The sequence below is a fragment of the Amborella trichopoda genome, chromosome 11 (genome assembly GCF_054954075.1).
Source record: "Amborella trichopoda isolate Santa Cruz 75 chromosome 11, AtrichopodaSantaCruz75HAP2 v2.0, whole genome shotgun sequence".
In the NCBI taxonomy this organism is placed as follows: Eukaryota; Viridiplantae; Streptophyta; class Magnoliopsida; order Amborellales; family Amborellaceae; genus Amborella; species Amborella trichopoda.
The window spans coordinates 44,065,055-44,086,294 of NC_142346.1; the positions used below are offsets into that span (position 1 = coordinate 44,065,055).

General features: G+C 35.9%; 1 protein-coding gene and 1 long non-coding RNA gene across 3 annotated transcripts; both read left to right on the plus strand.

The window, feature by feature from the left end:
- Positions 1–3,608: 3,608 nt before the first annotated feature.
- On the plus strand, positions 3,609–16,657 carry LOC148779934 (uncharacterized). 2 transcript variants are annotated; one of them, XR_016043551.1, is made up of 2 exons: positions 3,609–4,033; positions 15,124–16,657. It is a non-coding gene; the product is annotated as an uncharacterized LOC148779934 (long non-coding RNA). The 2 variants fall into 2 exon arrangements; XR_016043552.1 differs by lacking the exon at positions 15,124–16,657 and adding an exon at positions 14,707–15,066.
- Positions 4,032–13,188, plus strand: LOC18448347 (Pentatricopeptide repeat (PPR-like) superfamily protein). The gene has a single exon (XM_088850699.1). The coding sequence runs from the start codon at positions 4,317–4,319 to the stop codon at positions 6,135–6,137; it is 1,821 nt and encodes a 606-aa protein (XP_088706825.1). The 5' UTR covers positions 4,032–4,316; the 3' UTR covers positions 6,138–13,188.
- Positions 16,658–21,240: the final 4,583 nt, after the last annotated feature.

Genomic DNA, 21,240 nt, shown 5'->3' on the forward strand with positions numbered 1-21,240 from the left:
TCAAAATAGTATAGTTGATACTCTTATTTCTTTTTGTGCTTCGTTTTCTTATTTGATCCTATACAACAAAATAATATTTGGCGCTTTTCTTCATTTTTCTTGGTCAAAACCAGTCCTTATTTGTTCAGAGAGAGAGAGAGAGAGATACCATGTGTAACTGCGCGTAAGGAAAAGCAATGGGGGGCTGTATCCGAGCGAGGATAGAGAGTTTAGGGTTCCCAAAGAGCGGAAGTCGAGGTGATAAAAGGAGAGGAGAGGAGTGAGAGAGAGAGATGGCCACAGGTGTAATGGGGCAGAGAGAGATATAAATCTCAAATTTAGAGAGTGAAGGGAAACAGTGCGCAGTAGTTACAGGGACGTTTTAGAATTTTAGAGAGAGAAGAGATGAGTGCATTAGTTAGTGAAGGATTTTTAGAGAGAGGAGAGAGAGCTCTTCTTAGGGCGAGAGTGGAGAGGGAAATGCGAGGGTTTTGAGGGGCGAAAAAGTTTATTTAAGGATGCTACCTCATAATGCAGAACTACGGAATGCCCCTTAAAAATCCCTCGAAAACATGTACTTCTAATGTTGAAAAACCCTTCGATTGATCATCTATTAAAAATAAAAAAATTTTAAGTCTCATAAATAGTGCATTTTACAGTATATTATCTACACCGTCCATTTTCAATATTTTCATATGTTTATAGATCTACTTGACTTAATAATTTTTTAAATTTAAACTTTTATAATTAGATATAAAAATAGATTGTGAGATAATCCTAATAATATTTTACATCAAAATTATACATCATGATAAAATTTGAAGATGCACCTGAATGCATCCGTATGCCAACTGCATGAAAAGGAAAAGTTTATATAAGGATGCAATCTAATAATTGGTTGACGCTTGATGATTTGCAATTCTATTTTCTCGGCTCAAACCCTACAAGGGTAGAGGCCCTCTCCCCAACTTAAAAAAAAAAAAAAAGAAGTTAAGCAAGTCCTTGTTCTGCTTCGACCATTGGTTGGATTGAGTTTGAATTTTGTATATTTGGTTGTTGATGTATGATCTTTCTATTAAATAGATCATATTTGAGGAAAAAAATAAAAAACAAATTTTAGGGATTCGAGAGATCAAGTTTCCCACTAGGGATTGACCGAAGTTTGAAAGCTTGTGATCTTGGCTGAAATTTGTTAACTAAGCCTAGTTTTGAGTTAGTCATCAAGCATAAGCTTATTTTTCACAAAAATAACTACTCAAAATCTCAAATTTCGAGATCACGAGGATCAAACTACCATTCAACCAAAAATATTTATCCATTTTTTAAAATTAAAACACTATGTAAGCCAATGACAATAGGAAAATAGCTGTTAGCCCTAGAGCGCTATTAAAATAAGTAAACCTCATTTCATAACTCATAAAAAATTACAATTCAAGTACAGGAAAACCTTTATCAATCATCTCAGCATTATGTTTGTGAAAAAAAAAAAATCAAGATTTTAAGCTCTAAAAATACTATATATTGCAGCAAATTACCTTGATTGTCTATTTCACTCAAAAAATAAGTGGTCGTAGATCCAAAATATATGTACTATTATTTGGGTTTCAAAATTGTTGTTGCTATTGGAAATTGATTTTAGATCCATGATGGAAATTTCTATTATCAAAATTGCTTTCTTGACGAGGATTTGCGGTGAGGCTTTATTTTGTTTTCATAAATCCTAGGCCTTATATAGAAACTTCATCCATAACAATAAGTTTTAGCATTTTTCATTTTGTACATATGTTCTTATTAGTATTTTAAGTTTTGTAAATTCTATGAAGTATTTCAAATAATATATGTTTCTAATGTGCTTTTCCTACGTTTTTAATAATTTGAGAGTGAAAGCACAGTGGGTTTTAGTCCACATTGAATAATGAAGTGAGAATTAAGTGGCATTTATTTAAGAACAATCTCATGCTTTATATTCCAAGAGCAAAAGAGATAGTATGGGTGCATAACAAGCGCAAACTTGAAGGTGGCACAAAGTTTAATGCATTTCTAAAACTAATTGTGTTATCATCGTTATAGCCTCCTCTTTTTATTTTATTTTTCTTTTTTCACTTGATTTTTTAATAAAAATTTATTTGTAAGCTTCTTTAATTTACTATCTCTCCCTGTTAGTTTTTTCTTACGACATTTTTGTCATGTTTGTAAACTTTTCACATGGTTTTTTAATAAAAAATTATTTGTAAGCTTCTTTAATTTACTATCTCTATTCTGCGGTCAATCTCTCCATTATCCAGCGACTTCTCTTGTTTCTTCGGCATTCACTTTCTTACCATCTGTTTTAGAGAGAGAATTTAGTGTCCCTCTGTACACTTTCCGACGAGTTTTTCCCATTCTGTATTTCTCATTTGCTTGCAGCTTTAACATTCGTTGTCTCCTTTTCCGGCTATGGTTCTCTCATTCTACGGTCTTAATATCTTTTCCAACAACCATTTTGTCGACTTTACATACTTCTCGGTCTTCAGGAGTCACTTTCCGGCAACTTTTATGTTTGTGTATCCTTTCCCGGTGATTGTTCTCCCCTTCTACGGTCGTCCTATCCATTTTCCGACAAGTTACTATGGTTTTTTGTGCGCTCACTTTCTCTCCAGGAGAGAGAGTGAATGAAATAATGAATTTAAGATAAGAGGCCAAAAAAAATGGACCCAATTTCTTTGAGGCCAGCCCGCATATTGTAGAAATGTGGGCTTGTATAAATATAAAATTTAAATATATTTTCATCCTAATTTTTAGAATATATAATATTTAACATGGAGTCATGATTATGATAATAATATAAAAAAATTGAAAGCTATAAATAATAATTATATTAAAAAAACATTTAAACCGTCAATCTTTTAAGTGGATACTTTATTCCTCTGGCCCCATATTGTAAAAAGGCGGTCCGGCCTGTATAAAACAATTTTCCAAAAGAAATACCACCGCTACTCGTCACCGGTTCCCCTATCTGCCCATTATCTCAAGAAAAATTGTTCCATGCATCGGGGGACATATTTCTACATTCGTGTCTCTTGAGATAAAGATGGATGAAAATGGGTTGTCCATCCGAAAATAATTGACACTAATGGTTTAAATATTTTATTCAAAAAATTATTATTTTTCATATTCATAATCTCTATATTAGAGATTATATCTCCTTAAGAATTTCCAACAAGTTTTATCTTCATATAATGGAGTCCGACACACCTTGTGCCGGACCGCATTATATTCCAATAACCCTATTTGCCTATAATACAGTCCGGCACACTTTTTACTAAGCCGAAAAAAAATTTGCAGAAAAAAAATACTGAGAGAAATGGTGAGGAAAGGTAGAGACAGAAAGAGAGAGAAAAACAGGTAAAGAGAAAAATGGGAGGGGAGAGATAGAGAGAGAGTAAGGGAGAGGTAGAGAAAGTAAGAGAGAGAGTCACATGATTAAAAAAAAAAAAAAAAGAAGAAGAAAGAGAAAATCGTCAGTTTTGTTCAAAATACATGGACTATTTAACTTGAATATAGGCCTTGACTCGGGCTTGCCCGAGTAACTGACATCGGGCCGGAAAATGGTCCAAGTTAATTTCCAGAACACTGGTCATAACGTCCTATGCTTTTTACAGAGCCTATTACATAGGTAAACCCTTGAGGAGAACACCCTTGAGGAGAACAACGGTTGTACTCTCTCTCTCTCTCTCTCTCTCTCTCTCGCTTCGAGACCTTACGCCTTTAACTGTTCCGTTGCCTCTCTCTCTCTCTCTCTCACTCTCTCGCTTCGAGACCTTACGCCTTTACCTGTCCAGTTGCCGGTCTTTTGAAAACCCTAAACCCGTCCCCCTCCCCTCTCTCTCTTGCAGGTTCTTGGGTTCAGGCTAGGTAGCTCTGTATCACTTCTTCCTCGTGTCTCCTTTCTCTATCTAGAAAACTCCCCTCTTCCCCTCGTTTCATTACTCGAGACATTTCTCTCTCCCTAACTTATTCGGTGCGGCTGTGGCCAAAGGCACGAGAAACAAAAGATCTTTCGTTGCTTCATGTAGTACGTAAATCTCAGCCCTGTATAAACCCGAGTCTCAGGATTTGTTTCTCTTTTTTTCTCTCTGTTCGATATTCTTTATAGATTTGTTTCCTTCTCAGTATAGAGTTTTGGCTTAATTTTGGATGCACATTATGTCATAGATTAAGTTGTCGTAAATTTTTTCTTAATTTTGGGCGCATTTTGCGTCATAGGAAAGTCTTGATTCGATAATTTAATGGGTGGTAATCGATCATGTTGAAAGAACAACAAATTGGGCTTTTAGAGAAAGAAGTTGTACAGCGCCATGGCCAAACTATCTGAAATCTTCAGCAACTTTGCTAAAACATCCATCAAAAAGCCACAAACCCTGATTCTATCAGCCTCCAAGACAAAACCCATTTCTAATCATCAAAAACAAAGAAAACCCACTTCTCGGATTAATGAGCATGTATCGAATTATCGAAATGAAGGAAAACCCATTTATGAGATTCACGAACCTATTCATAATTATGAGAAAGAAAGAAAACCCATTTCTCAGATTCATGAACCACGGGCCTCTTGCTCGCTCATCTACCGGTTGGTTGAGAAAAGGAACTTCTCTCCTGCCATGGCTTCTCTCAAATCTCTTGCTCTCAGGTACCCTCTTTATGTTTTAATGGACTGTATAGTCGAGGAATCCTCCAACAAACATCCAGAGCTTGCAGGCAAGGTTATTGATATGCTGTTCAGAACCTATTCCAATGAAAACATGATCAAAGAAGCCCGTGAAACCTTTGACTACATGAATAAGTATGGCTACAATCTTGATGGAAGGTCCTGTAATTCTTATCTATCAGCGCTTAGAAACTCTGGCGAATCTAGTTCTGCCGTAGAATTATTTCATCGAATGTTTGAATTGGGTATTGAGACTTCTGTTCACTCTCTTAGCATTGTTGTAGATGGGTTTTGTCGAAGTGGTGATATTGAAAGTGCTAAAGCTTTCCTCTTAGAATCCAGTCACAAAGGAATAAAACCCAACATTTACACATATAATTCTTTTATTCAAGCTCATGTCAAGAATGGGGATTTCGAGGGGGCATACACAATTCTTCAGTCCTTAGAACAAGAAGGTATTTCTCCAAATGTCACAACATACACTGCAATTATTAATGGTTACTGTAAGTTTGGCCAGCTGGAAGAAGCTGAGAGGGTCTTTAGAGCGATGAAGGAAGCAGGCTTGGTGGGTGATCTTCATGCCTATACATCGCTTATAAGTGGGAATTGCAATGTTGGGAATATAAAGCGTGCTCTCTCTCTGCATGATGAGCTTATGGAAATAGGTCTGTGCCCCAATGTCTATACATATGGGGCATTGATCAGTGGCCTTTGCAAGCTTGGCCAAATGGAGGCAGCTAACATGATCGTCACAGAGATGCAAAGCAAAGGCATTGATCTAAATGAGGTTATTTTCAATACCATGATGTGTGGTTATTGCAAGAAGGGTATGTTGGATGAAGCTCTCGAATTACAAAAAGTCATGGAGAGAAAGGGTCTTGTTCTTGATGCATTTTCATTCAATACAATTATCAGTGGGCTATGCAAATTGAATAGGTTCATTGAAGCCAAGAGGCTGTTTGGCTCCATGATAAATATGGGCATCTCGCCAAATATAGTGAATTTCACCACACTAATAGATATACACTGTAAGTGTAGGGAAATGGACGAAGCCAAGAGGGTATTTATGGAGATGGAAGTGAAGGGCCTTAAACCAAATACCTTTACTTACAATGTGATGATAGATGGGTATAGCAAAAAGGGTAATTTGGTGGCTGCTAATAAGTTGAGAGAAGAGATGGAGGAGAGAGAAATAACAGCAGATGTGTATACATACACGTCTTTGATACATGGGCACTGTGTGCATCGGAAGCTCGAAAGAGCCCTCAAATTGTTCAATGAAATGAAAGGGAAAGGCTTGCTACCAAATATTGTTACTTATACTGCTATTATCTCTGGTCTATCTAGAGAAGAGAGATCAGATGAGGCTTTTGAGTTGTATGATGAAATGTTAAAGGCAGGTCTTATCCCAGATGATGCCTTATATGCATCACTAGTTGGTAGCCTTCACTCATCCAAGTTATATGGTTAGTTGGGGGAAATATTTTTTTGTCTAACCAAGTGAAAGCTGATTTGAATTATTGAAAATTTGTGGCTAATGATTGTATTCTCGAGGGTTCTGGCTCATGGCTTAGTACTTGGGGCACAAGAGCCTCGATCCCAAGGTTTTAGGCTTGCTCACTTGAAAACAAGGATGTCTGTTCTGTTCTTCTGATGACCAGGTCCATTTTGATTGGGGATTGTGGACTGTGAACTGGTTCATTATGATGTGCCCCAGTGGACTGATACAGGCAGACATATGTATACACGTGCATACACACATAAGTACATAGAAACATACATCATACAGACAAGTGTCTGCACGCGCACATGTGCACATGTGCTTGTGCATGAACTCAAAACCTTGGGAACGAGAAGATATCCATACTACTGGGCACTAGCATGAGAAATGGAATACATTTGAGTGTTAACAGTGGATATAACCTTGTGAAAAAGAACATACATTGACCTTGAACTAAAGCTCAACCTATGGTGTTGGCTATCTAAATTTTTTTGATATGGTTCTTATGTTATATGTAATTTCTTCGAATCTTTTCGTGGGATTCATGAAGAAAAAACTGTTCTTTCTTTTCAATAAACTTGAAACAAAATGATTACTCGAGGATGATGGGGAATGAGAAGCTGCAGAGGTGGGAATGGAAGAATTTGAGAAGAGGCTTATTGGAGGCTCTCATGAAGGAATTGCCCGTGTAGCTGAGAAGTAGATTTCTACATCATGCAATCAGAAATGTATATATCAGAGTCTTAATGTAGTGATAGCAAGATGTGGAAGGTAAATGAAGTTCTTTCAGTTGTCTTTGGGCAATCTTTTGATGGCCATTGAGGATTGCTGCCGAGAAGGCATTTCTTATTCGCTGTTCACTGCATGCAAAGCTTTGTGTGGTTTGATTCTAGTCTTCTGTCATTATTCCAAATCCCAACATATAGTGAACGGTTAGGTGGAGAGAAGCCACTAGTTCCTATTAAGTGCACAAAATTATTTATACTTGCCATACCATCTGATAAAGAAAATGGGAAGATGAAGAAATCTCTCTCTCTCTTGCGTGGACACACACTGGAATTTTCTTAACATTGACATCTAACTACATGCGATCAACCTTCAAGGAGTACATGCATCATTAATATTCTTTACTTTTTTTAAGGAAATTGATAATTTATATGTTAATAGGGAAGCACATACATTTGCTGGGTACAAGAACATCATAATTATGTTCAGATACAGGTAAAATTGGGGACAACAATGTTTAAAGAAATGTACAAGGAAAAGAAGAAAAGAAAGTGAGGGCATACCCTTTTAAAAATGGAACTCTGGATTACAGAGGGCTTCATCCCTGGCTAAGGTGTCTGCTGCCTGACTGGACTCCCTCCAAGTATGCGAGAATGATGGACCCACTAATCTCTGAAATTTGGTCAAACATCTGTTCTAGTCTCCAAGGGCACACAAAAACTTTCTTTGACCAATTGATAAAGTTCTTGTAATCCCCTTCAACGATCATGGTGGATCCCCAGCCACTGTCAAAGAGTTTCAAGCCTTCTAGGAGAGCTCTTGTGTTGGCTTCGATTGATGAAGTAATACCCATTGTGCTCTTACAGGTCGGTAGCATCATGGCAGAGTCGTCCCTAAAGATTTGTCCAAAATCAACTGCTCCTGGGTTGCCCAGAGAGTGACTATTAGCTGAGTCTAATGGTGCAGGGGCCAGGAGCCAGAAACATGCAACCTTAAAATGGTATCTACGTATAGCCTTAGAGATGCGAGTGCCAATTTAGGGTGAAATCCAATCAAAAGGGAGGCTTGAATTATTTCCAAGATGTCCAAGAGGTTAGGAGGGCCTCAATATTGTCTTTCATGCTGGCTGAGTGAGATTCCTGAACTTCAAAATTTACCAGTTGCGCTCCATCTATATGACCCATTCGACTGCAGAAATGGAAGAGTGTCATGGGAACAACCATGAGGTGAATAAAGGGTTGGACAAACAGACTTGAAATAGTTGTTGGATTGACTCTGGGAGAACCCTACATGCATCAAACAGGTCTAGAACGAAAGCTCATGCCAGGATAGCTATAGGGCAATGTGTGAGCAGGTGATTAACTATCTCCATACTGGTTTTACACATCACCCACCTGTTTGGGAGGCTTACACCCCTAGGCTGTGATTTGCAATAAAGCACTTACAATTGACAATATGCAGCCTAGGGGTGTAAGCACTTACAGTCGACAATATACAGCCTAGGGGTGTAAGCCTCCCAAATAGGTGTGTGATGTGTAAAACCAGCATGGAGACAGTTAATCACCTGTTCACGCGTTGCCCTATATCTATCCTGGTGTGAGCTTTCATGCTAGACTTGTTTGATGCATGTAAGGTTCTCCTAGAGTCAATCCAGCACCTATTTCAAGTCCGTTTGTCCATCCCTTTATTCACCTCAGGGCTGTTCCCATGACACTCTTCCATTTTTGCAGCCCAGTGGGTCATATGGATGGAGCATATTACAACTAAATATTGACTTTGTCAAGTCATCCAAGAAAGGCTATTCATGACTATGTCAAAGTTGTTGTAATTATTGTATTTGAATTCCCTTCTTCTATGGGATTCTATGTACACCCTTGTCTATTTATACGCTTCTTCTCTGGATAGAAAATATACTCAATTCAGAGTTATCATTGTATCAGAGCAGGTTCTCTGAGACCTACTGCTCTCTCTAACATTGACGTTGAAACCAACCCCATGTTGATTACTCTCTACAACTACCAAGATAGCATCAATCTGATCCCCATTCCCCTCGTTCTTCTTCTCCCCTCACTGGAATAGATCCCTTATACCTCATGAGACCTCCTGCCTCTTGATCGTAGCCCATCATCAAACTTGATCGCTACACTCTGCCATCATATATGGGCTCTCTATAGAGAGAGAGTTGTCTTCTACTACTGCGACAGTGCAGACCCTCACCTCATCCCTGATCCATTGCCCAAACGTCAATGGAAAGTCTCAGATCCCACTGACCGTGGTCTCGGAGCTCTACCGCAAGCTCCAACAACTCGCAACCCATTGTGCCGTTGCATACATTCTAGCAAAAGGTCTATCTCCTTCTGGGTTGAGCCTCTGCCATTGGTATGGTTTTTGGGTCGTATCTAAAACCCATGCATCAGACAACAGCCGTCTGCCGTCATTCCCACTGACAGCCACATCGTACCGCTGAAATACAAGAACCATTGCGTGGCCATAACGTGGTCCCTGACTTGGCCCTTGAACCACCACCCTGTGCCACTGAGATTTGGCACTTGTGATATCGAGCACATAGAGATCAGTGGAATGCCCTGCTGGCTCTATCCCTCCCTGATTCCTAATCCTGTGCCATCTCAACCATCAGCACCAACTCCCTAATCTTGTGCCATCTCCGCCCCTTCCTCCTCCCTGCCATCCCCATTTTCACATCCACCATCAGCGGCAATCCAGCCCCCATCTCTGCCAGCCCTCTCTTAGCCGTCCACCCACCTGCAACCTACTACCCCCTTTGCTACCTCCCACTTTCTCTCTCTACAAACAAAAAACCCAACAACAACTCTTTCTCTCCCTGTTCTTTGCTGCTCTCTTCCACCCACTGTTGTCACCCATTGTCAAAACTATTCGTTCTGACAATGGAGGTAAATAAGCCTTCCAACTAAACGTCAATAGGAGCCTGGATCTGGAAGGAGAATGCCATCATCGGAGTTAAGCTTCAGGTTTTGTTCCATGGGAAATGCAGTTGGTTTGGCTCCAAGAAGGCCGGATTCGGCTAGAATGTCAAGGATGTATTTTCTTTGAGATAAAAAGATGCCTTCCTTAGATCAGGTGACTTCTATGCCCAGAATAGAATCCCATAGAAGAAGGGAATTCAATAAAATAGTTACAACAACTTTGAGAAAGTCATGAATAGCCTTTCGCAGATGACTTGACAAAGTCAATATTTAGTTGTCACCACCTGTTACATCCAAGCACATCGAACTGGATTGTCATGTTGTTAGAGAGAAATTACAAGGAGGTATCATCCAAACTCGTTATCTCTGCACCAACAATCAACGCATGGACATTTTCACTAAACCTCTTGGCAAAGAGCAATATCTATATCTTTGGAGCAAGTTGGGTGTTTTCGACCCTCACACTCCAACTTGAGGGGGAGTATTACAACTAAATATTGACTTTGTCAAGTCATCCGAGAAAGGCTATCCATGACTTTGTCAAAGTTGTTGTAACTATTTTATTTGAATTCCCTTCTTCTTTGGGATTCTATGTACACCCTTGTCTATTTATACGCTTCTTCTCTGAATAGAAAATATACTCAATTCAGAGTTATCAGAGCATAACTAGTAAATTTTGAGGTTCAAGAATATCACTCAGGCAGTATGAAAGACAATATTAAGGCCCTCCTAACCTCTTGGACATCAAGTTGGAAATAATTCAAGCCTCCCTTTTGATCGGATTTCGCCCTAAATTGGCACTTGCATCTCTAAAGCTATACGTAGATACCATTTTAAGGTTGCATGTTTCTGGCTCCTGGCCCCTGCACCATTAGACTCAGCTAATAGTCACTCTCTAGGCAACCCAGGAGCAGCTGATTTTGGACAAATTTTTAGGGACGACTCTGCCACGATGCTCTTTAGGGACGACTCTGCCACAAATATAAAAGCCAATAGAATTCCTTGGAATTCTATTGGTTTTTATATTGGCAGACATGTATATTTGTGAAAGATTTAGTGATTAATTAGTTTGTCATTTTCTTTCCATTTTACTCAAAAACTGATTTTGATATATGAGCTGAACCTAGTCTCTAGTTTCATCATATCCTTCTCTTTTATGAAAAGAAATTGCAGCTTTGTGGTTGGTTTTGACATTTGAGTCTATTGAGGAACAATAGTGAACTAATTAAAGTGTCACAATTTTGTATGACATGATTATTATCTTGGCTTCAATAGGAGTAAGTAAAACATTTTGTTAAATGGGGTTTGTCTGAGGGCCATTTGTTTCATGCTATTACTTGGATTATGCATTCAAAGCCTTTTATTGCTTCAGATTAACTTCAGTTGCAGTGGTTTATGGCTATTGAGTCAAGATTTTCTCTGATTCTCAGTTTTAATTCTTAGATTTTCTCTTTCATTTGTTTTCAAATTTTGTCCATAAGTAATTTTCATTTCCAAGTCTCTAGTTTCATCATATCCTTCTCTTTTATGAAAAGAAATTGCAGCTTTGTGGTTGGTTTCGACATTTGAGTCTATTGAGGAACAATAGTGAACTAATTAAAGTGTTTCAATTTTGTATGACACGATTATTATCTTGGCTTCAATAGGAGTAAGTAAAACATTTTGTTAAATGGGGTTCGTCTCAGGGCCATTTGTTTCTTGCTATTGGTTGGATTATGCATTCAAAGCCTTTCATTGCTTCAGATTAACTTCAGTTGCAGTGGTTTATGGTACTGAGTTAAAATTTTCCCTAATTCTCCGTTTTAATTCTTTGATTTTCTCTTTCATTTGTTTTCAAATTTTGTCCATAAATAATTTTCATTTCCAAGGAATATTGGACAAGGAGAGCGATTATATCTTCATTGAAGTAATTCTATTGGTTTTTATATTGGCAGACATGTATATTTGTGAAAGATTTAGTGATTAATTAGTTTGTCATTTTGTTTCCATTTTACTCAAAAACTGATTTTGATAGTCTCTAGTTTCACTATATCCTTCTCTTTTATGAAAAGAATTGCAGCTTTGTGGTTGGTTTTGACATTTGAGTCTATTGAGAAACAGTAGTGACCTATTTAAAGTGTTCAATTCTGTATGACATGATTATTATCATGGCTTCAATATAGGAGTAAGTAAAACATTTTGTTAAATGGGGTTTGTCTTAGGGCCATTTGTTTCATGCTATTACTTGGATTATGCATTCAAAGCGTTTCATTGCTTCAGATTAACTTCAGTTGCAGTGGTTTATGGCTACTGAGTCAAATTTTAACAATGAAAATTTAGGAGACAGGTTAGTCTTATTTTGATTTTGACCAATTATGAATATGTTGTTCTATTATAAAGTTCAGGTCTTTTTAGTGGAAATTCAGCTTATCATTATACTTCTAATTATTTTATTATCTGTGATATATTTTTGCATAGCCTGGGTGTTCTTAATCAAGTAATTATTGTGTGCAAATATTTTAACATCTTGTAGGAACTACAATGTTATGAACTAAGCAAATGTATAACAAGTCACATAATTTTGCAAAATATTTTGATTGAATTGAAACAGAAGCAGAGTTGTTGAATAGTGCAATTGAATTAAAAAACCTAACCATCTTTCCTTATCATAAATCCAAAGTTCTGTTTTCTTTCAGGTAGTCTATTTTCTTTATGAGTTATGCATCACTATATAATTCAAAGTGATTTGTTCTTTCATGCTTTTATGTCCTTCTAGAGTAAAATTATAAGTTGGCCTACCAAACCATCTACAGTCCAACTTTCTCTAACAAACTCTCTTTAGCTAGGAGAAAAAAGGGATAAGGCTCCCTTCAAATCTCAATTGAAGACTTAGTAAATGAGCTCCCCATTTTTGGTGGCAACATTTAAAGTTTCTTACACTTAAGGCCATATATTGTTCCTTATGCAATGGAATATGCTTGGTAGTTCTCGACTGTTCTTTAATTGAGTGCATTAGGAGTTTTATACTGCACAAAGCTGTTAGTTCCATGTTGGATTTAATTGGGGAACTGTGATATGAGTTAATGTGAGGGAGGGATGTAATGGTTTTTGACAATGATTCAAGAATCACTGGCCTCACTTGGAATTGGCTGAGTTGCATTGGAACCGTAAGGCTGGCAATTCTGGGCCCAAAAACCCCTGAATCCGAATCGCCTGAGTCTCCCAGTTTTCTATTTTTTTATTTATGTATTTTTTTATTTATGTATTTTTTATTTATGGTTAACTGTTGGTCTTTACTAAAAAAATCAATGTACTTCTTATGTTGAAAATAACTTGAAAAATCAATACATATCCCCATATTGTTGTACTGTGAATGATTGTGTCTTCTATCTGATATGCCCATTTGTTTGCACTTCTTTGTTGATAATTGATAATGGCGCAACATTTTGCAATTTCCACCGTGATTCATGACTTATGGTGATCCATAATGAGCATCACATGTGTATAGTAGGCGATGCCTCTCTCTCCCTCTCTCACACTTTATAATGAGTACTTTTACTGGGATTAAGCTAAATGAGAGGAGTGAGAGGGGGTTGTGGGCACTTAAAGAGCCTCTTGAGTATCAGGTTAGAGAATAGCACTCGATGAGTTTGCCTGTTACATGCGTGTTCATGAGCATGAGTTGTCAAACAATGTGTTTGGAGTCCAACAAATTGTTCTAAAGTGGTCAGCAGATGTTGATAGTAACACATTCATGTGCAGATATAATGGCCTATTTGCTGGTGGGGGTGTCCACCATGTAATAGATCATTATGAATAAGACTTTGGAGCAATGTTTTAGAATGGCAGCATTATTGTGGTTTGCTTTCATGTTGCCTATTCCTTTAAGTAGCCACAATCTACATTCTACAACCCACGATTCATTATAGAAGAAAAAATGTTGATTGAATTGATGTTTAGGTTATAAAGTGGTATTAATATCATTCAGATGTTTCCGTTATTTCCTTCCAACTGAAAATCATAAACCTCCAGTGTGTCCAATATATCAAATACAGGGCTATGTTTTTTGTAATTTTTGGATATTAAATAATTATCAAAGAACCTAAAGGTTAACATGGTACATCCCCCTCTTTGCAGGCTTTCTGAAAAACTCAATTTCTACACAAACATGCATTCACACTCATTCTCATGCACTTATCATTCTGGAAAAGAAGTTATGTCTATGTATTTGTGCCAAATGTGATGCCTTGAAGTTAATAAGATCAGGTTTTCCCATTTTACAATATGTTGGATGCATTTCGACCGGTTAGATTTTTATTCCTTGGAAAGGTCATCTCAGGTTTAACCAACAAGTTCTGTTTTAGGATTCCTGAAATTGAATTTGGATATGGAAGCTTATCTGCTATGCAGTAGTTTTTATATGACATAATTGTGCATTATTTTATAGAAAAAATTTGGTATAGAACTTTAATTCCTCATATTATTTCATGGTAGACCCTCTTTTTGTTTTTCTTTCAAGCATCATGAAGAAATCTTTAAGGATTTCACAGTACCCCCTCATCTCTTATATCTCTATTTTATTAATTTTTTAACATAAAAATTAACTCAAACAAATCTTTTTATACCATTTCATCTCAAAACCTTTTTTAATCCTCGTTTACCCTTTTCACTCATTACAAAAGTTTTTGGGTTGAAATGGTATAAAAAGATTTGTTGGGCTACTTTTTATGATCAAAAGTCAATAAAAGAAGGAGATAAGAGATGAGAGGGTACGGTGAAATCTTTAAGGGTTTTTTTAGGCCGTTTGAAACAAAAACGGAAGGACTATAGGAAATTTCCCTATTTTATATGTATATTATTTTGAAGGATTTGATGGTCTTGATGGACAGGATTTTCCTTACATTTAATTTAATTAATGTCAAAATCATTCTTCCTGGCTGGATTCACATGTGGCAATGTCAGGATAGAACAGAATTGCAACTGACACCACACCAGCTGCAACAATTGATGTTAGTACATGATCATCTTGCTTGGAGCTTGTAGGAAGGCTAGCAGCGATATTGACATTATTAAATGGGGGGGCTAGTTCCTGCACCCACCTTTTTTCTGTGTTTTTGTGATCTTACCTATTATGTGCAACTACCTCTAGTTAGCTGGATGGGGTGCTGTAACATTTAACCCACTTGTTGAAATTGCTTTTGCTAGATGTTGTACCTGTAATTCATTCATTAATTTTGCTGGACTTTTTGCATCGTGTGCATGTTCATGAGAGTCAAATTTAGCATGTAAGATTGCTCTGTTGGCAGATATTGCCGACGATAGCATATGTGCACAATCCATCTACGAGTGTGGCTATGAAATTTGTCCATGCCTCTACCAATAAGAAACGGTGTTCAATCAATCGAGTTCTGGTAAGTTTACTAAAAATTTTTAGCACCACAAAGTATGGTTGTTTAGTTTTCTCACACTAATGCAAAAACTAGAGCTGGAATGAGATAATTTAACTTATGTCAAATCTTCTCTGTGCTTGCTTTGTCGTGTTGACAATTCTATTGTTTATCTGGTTCTCATGTCTTGATGCTTCTTAACTGTATGAACTCCATGTATTCAAAATCATGACGCACACATTATACTTTTATTCTTATGGGTAATAAATAGCAGATTTTGAGTCATCTTTGACTGAAAGAAATTGAACATTTGAGATTGCATTCAAGAAATATATCCAAGTGTACCTTTGAAAATTTTCATCATCTGATTTGGAGGTAGGAGGGGTTGGACCCCGTACATTTATGTGATCTATTTCAAAGCATTCTTGGTTTTATTTGAAATGGAAAGAAAGGCAATTGGGGTTCAAAACCCATCTCAATTTTTTTTTTAAAGAGGGGACTCATATCTACATGGATGCTAAATGATGTAGATTTTGGGCCGCAGAATAAATTGATGCTGCCTAGACTCACAAACAATTTTCCAATACAAAATAGGGTGTGGTTTGTATAGAGCCGAGGCTCTAAACAATCAAAGTAAAGCGTGCCTTCAAATGGTATCTAGAAATGTGGTTTCAATACTTGAAGTCTTTGTGATAGCCTTAAATATATTTTCATTTTTAATTATAAAATTTGAAGCTTAAAAAATAATGTAGATACATTATAAGATACACTATTTTCAAAACTTGAAATCTATTTTTTTTCATATCCATGCATCTTGATTTCGAGATGATCAATTTGAACATATTTGAACATCAAAACCACCTCTTCTAGTGAAATATTTGAGGTATGCTTTAATTTGATTGTTCAGAGCCTCGGCTCTATATAAACATTATCCTATAAAATAAGGGATAAAGTGTGATTGAAATTCCCCATTTTTATACTTTTTTTTGTCTCCCATACTTAAAAGTCTAAACGTACAAAAAAAAAAAAAAAAAAAATCAGAAGAAAGGAATATTGGGGCTTAGTGTACTCTTCTTAGCTTGGTCAATGAGAGGATATCATAAAAAATTATGTATCACGGTCAAACACCATCGTCCTTCGCTAGAAGTCTCAAATGAACATCTCCTAGAAGCAATATATCAATTATAGCGCCCTTGAAATATCACATCCAACCCTAAAATGAACAGTTTAATTAAGTGGGTAAACATGATGGGAATCCAGCACTTCGAACACATCAACAGTCCAAATGAAAGGTAAGTATTTATAAGTCAAAAGATTTTATACTCCCTCTCTAAAAAGTATACGGTCCATTTATTTCATCAGGACTTTTAGGATCTCAATTTTGAGTATTTAACAATGTAAGCTCTTTAACGCATAGACTAAACTCATCATAAAAAAGAAAAAGAAAAGAAAATCAAAATTGAACTTTATTTGCACTATAAAATAAAAAAATATAGTTTTATAAGTGTGAGGACATTAAACTTTCTTTTAACTCGTCCCAAGCCGAAATAAAGGAGGTGAATTGTATTAGGTAGACAACCAATGTAAATCTTTACCCCACTTACTTCAATAGATGTGAAATTAATAGCAGGAGATGCACCATTGGCAACATAAAGTTCAAATAAATTTTTTCTTCAATATTGTGCAACAATGACATCTCATTAATTAATTAATTTCACATTTAGTGACTTGAGGCGATTGTGACTTTTTTATGCTAAAGTGCATGATATTCCATCTTTTTCTCCATATCTCTAAAAATCTTTATTCTTAGGAATTGATGATCAGAATCGGATTTTGTAACTAAACAAATTCCTGCTCAAGACCAAGAATTAGCCTTATTACTCTGAAATGCATTATTCCCCTTCTATTATATGTATGATTTAAATAAGGAAAAATTGTAAATTTCCAACATCTTGTACTTTACATGCATGCACCTGCTATCAAAAACCTCCCCCAAATACAAAAGTTCATTTTTTAAGGTTAATATATCCTTTTTTTGGCCACGTTTGCTGTACTCACTAAGCTGGTAACGCACAAAATAGGTCGGACCGACGCAACTTGTATAGAGCCGGTTCGTCATATTTTTTGTGTTGGACCATGTCTATATTCAACTTGTGTTGGTCCAATGCATTTTTGCAGTGGACCGTCTCATTTTTGTGTCCACTGAGACATATTAGGTATCATGTTTTGGAAACATAGGTGAAAATGAGAGATATTTTTATCTAAAAATAATAATTTTTTTACTTAGCGGGGTGGTTGCAAAGAAAAATATTATCGGGTTTAATAGTGTTGTAAAAAAGTATTAGAAAAGGAAAAAGTTTATATAAAGCCGAGGCTCTAAACTGATTGTTTAGAGCCTACATTAAAAAATTCACTAGAAGATGTTGTTTTGATGTCCGAATATCTTCAAATTGATAATCTCAACATCAAGATGCATGGACATGAGCAAAAAAAATGGATTTTCTGTTTTGAAAATAGTGATCTTATAATGCATTTTCGACCGTCAATTTTCAAGATTTTCAAGTTTTCATAGATCTGTTTTATCTACACTAATTTTAAAGCATTCAATTTTATAATTAGAGATGAAAATATTTTTTAAACTATCACAAATCCTTTCAATGTTCAAACCACAATTCTCGATACTATTTAAAGCCTCGACTCTATGCGAACCGCACCCATTAGAAAAAATATGCTTAAAAACTACAAATGGGGTATCTACAATTTTCCTTTTAAATAATTAAATATAGTAGGTAAAGGGAAGATGCCCCATGCAGGTTTTCTTCTTCTTCTTCTTATTTTTTTTTTCTTTTTACATTTTCAACTAAGATTGCCACTTTGGGCTATTCAAATCACTATAACCTGTTGATACAGTGGAGGGCTGATGCTCTCAGACGATCCGTTTTTTAAAATATTTTTGTAAAGAATTGTCTTGTTTTCTTCGTTCAAAAGAGAGCACTTTTTTTTTTTTTTTCCACGTTTCGTTCGAGTTGAAATGTTTTTTAGAAAATATTTTCACATAAAAAAAAGTTATATGATGCCATCATGTGTGAATATTTTTACATTAATAAGTTCCCAATTAATGTAAAAAGATGCCGTATAAGATAATTTTTTTATATAAAAATATTTGTTGTCTTTCGAAAAATCTAAAGAATAGTTTTTTTTGAAAAATTATCACAAATATATCTTAATTTAAAAGAAAGTTACAAAAAACACTCTAAAATGGACTATCTATGCAGCTTACCCACCCCAATCTTTTATCTCACTTTTTTTCGCAAAACAACATTTCTTCGCAAAAACCCCGAGGTAAAAAGTTTTTATTTTTTGGACAAAAATGCCCTTCCCGTACAAACCAAATAAATTCACGAGTCCCAAGTAGCGTACTGCCGGAGCGCGTCTTTGCACTGCCGGAGCACGTCTTTGCACTGTCAAAGCGCGTTCTCATAATGACTGAGTGTTGTGGCTCAGACCTGCATTGTCAGAGCGCATATTCAGAATGCCGGAGCTCTTGTTTATACTGCCGGAGCGCGGTCCTCCATTGCCGGAGCGTTGCGGCTCTAGAGACTTCATTGCTGGAGTACGTCTTTGCACTACCGAAGCGAGTTCTCATAATGCCGGAGCGCTGCGGCTCAGACCTGCATTGCCGGAGCACACATTCAGAATGCCGAAGAACATGTTTGTAGTGCCGAAGGACATGTGAAAGTATGAGAGAGAAGGCTGTGTGAAAACAAACAAGACTAGTTTAGTCTTATTTCATGCTATTTTTGGGTTGGGGGGTTTATTTGCGAGGAAAGGTTGTTTGGGAAAAAAGTGAGAAAAGATTGAGGTGAGTAAGTTGCATAGATAGTCGATTTTAGGGTGTTTTTTTGTAGTTTTCTCTTAATTTAAGCTTAATTGGAAAAAAAACCCATACTTTTGCTTTCTTCGTCTACATCATGTTTCCTCATTTTTTGTTTTTTTTTAAACTAAAATGACCTTCATGGAAGTCTTACTACCGTAATACATATCATTTTATATGGTATTTTAAATGCCGTAGTAACTTAAGTAATATTACGGTACTTTAAGTACCGTAAAACTCTGGCCATGAAAGCCAATTATGGTACTTTAAGTATCGTAATAACTAAAACCTGTTATACGACATTTATAAGTACTGTAAAAACTAATTCATTTTATACGTCACTTAAAATGCCGTAAATCATTTTCTCACTATATTTATATTTATCTATTTCATCTCTATTTATTTTTATGTTTATCTTTTCTTTCTCTTTCTAATTATTTTTAATATTTATCTCTTCTTTTTCTCTCTAATTCTTTTTTATCTTTTTTTTCTCGCTCTACAATCTCATCGTCATTTCCTTAGATAGATTATGTCCAATGTTTTGCATAGCCGAAGTCATTACTCTCCCTAAGAAAATGATGATGAAATTGTAGAGAGAGAAAGAAGAGATAAAAAAGAAGTAGAGAGAGAAATAAGAGATAAAAAAGAAGTAGAGAGAGAAATAAAAGATAAATATTAAAAAGAATTAGAGAGAAAAATAATAGATGAACAGAAGGGAAAGCTTTATATGTTTCCCATACAACGTAGAAGTTCTATCCTCTCCCTACCATCTAGCCGTCCATTTTTTATCAAGAGAGCCACTCACCGTTCGATATTAAATCCGACGTCTCAAATATTTTATTTTTAGTTTTTTTAATACAATTTTCTGAATATGAAATTTGGTACGTGCCATCTTCCCAATAGGGCACACCTATAAAAAATATTAACAATAAATTTTCGATAAAAAATGATAACCAAAGTACCCATTGAAACTTTAAGGGGTATTTGGTCATTTTATTTTATTGAAAATAATTTTTTTTATATTTTTCATTAGTGCAAATTTAATAGAGGAATGGATGTCCAAAATTTGGTGTCAAAATAATTTATAAACAAAAAAATAAAAAAATAAAAAAGTGTAGAAACATGAGATTGTGATTGGGGCAATCTTAGCCCTCCATTAAAAAATAGACGGTTGGATAAAGGGAGGATAGAACTTATATGTTATAGGGGAACATAAAAAGCTTTCCCCAAACAAAATTAGAGATGAAAGAGATAAATATAATGAGAAAAATGTTTTCAGCATTTTAAGAACCGTAAAATATGTGTTAGTGTTTACAGTACTTAAAATGTTGTATAAGGATTAATGTAAGTTTACGGTACTTAAAATGTTGTATAAGAGTTGGTGTAAGTTTACGATACTTAAAGGACCGTATAAAATACGGTACTGAAAGTACCGTATAAAATTTTATAAGTAAGTACCATATAACTATTACAGTAAGATGTGTACCGTGAAGGTGATTTTAGTAAAAAAAAAAACGAAAAAAAAAAAAGTGCAAACGAGATAAACAAAAATTTGAGGGTTTTTTTTCGCGTTAGCTTAAATTAGAGTATATTTAAGGTAATTTCTCTAATTGTTTTTTAAAAGAACGATCCTATAAGACTTTTTCCCACTCATGTGTGTAGAATAAAAAAGAATTATCATTAAAATTGATATGGATCTCTAAAAAAATTATTATATGAGTGTGAAACTTAACTTACATTTATGACAAATTTAATAGTGATTTTTTTAGTCTTCCCAGTGCGAAGGGACTCTAGGATCATTTCTCTTTTTTTATTTTATTTTATTTATATGTTCTCCCAATAATCCTGAAAGCACGTTTTCCTGGTGCGAAAGAAAATATATAATTACCAAAAATAAAGAAGACATGTATTTGCCTTTATTCGGAAGGGCAGTTCGAGAATTATTCCACGTGTCCCTTCACATGCGCGAAGAACTACTTACCAAAAGCGCGGGCTGATTCTTGGGGCGAAAGTTATCACCTAACAACCGCTCACCGGTCCGTATAAATACTTCCGCCATTTTCTCCATTCTAGAGAGAGAAACTGAGATTCTAGAGAGAGGAAGCAAGGGTTCTAGAGAGAGAAACAGGAGGAATGCAACGGCAGCCATAACTTTAACATAG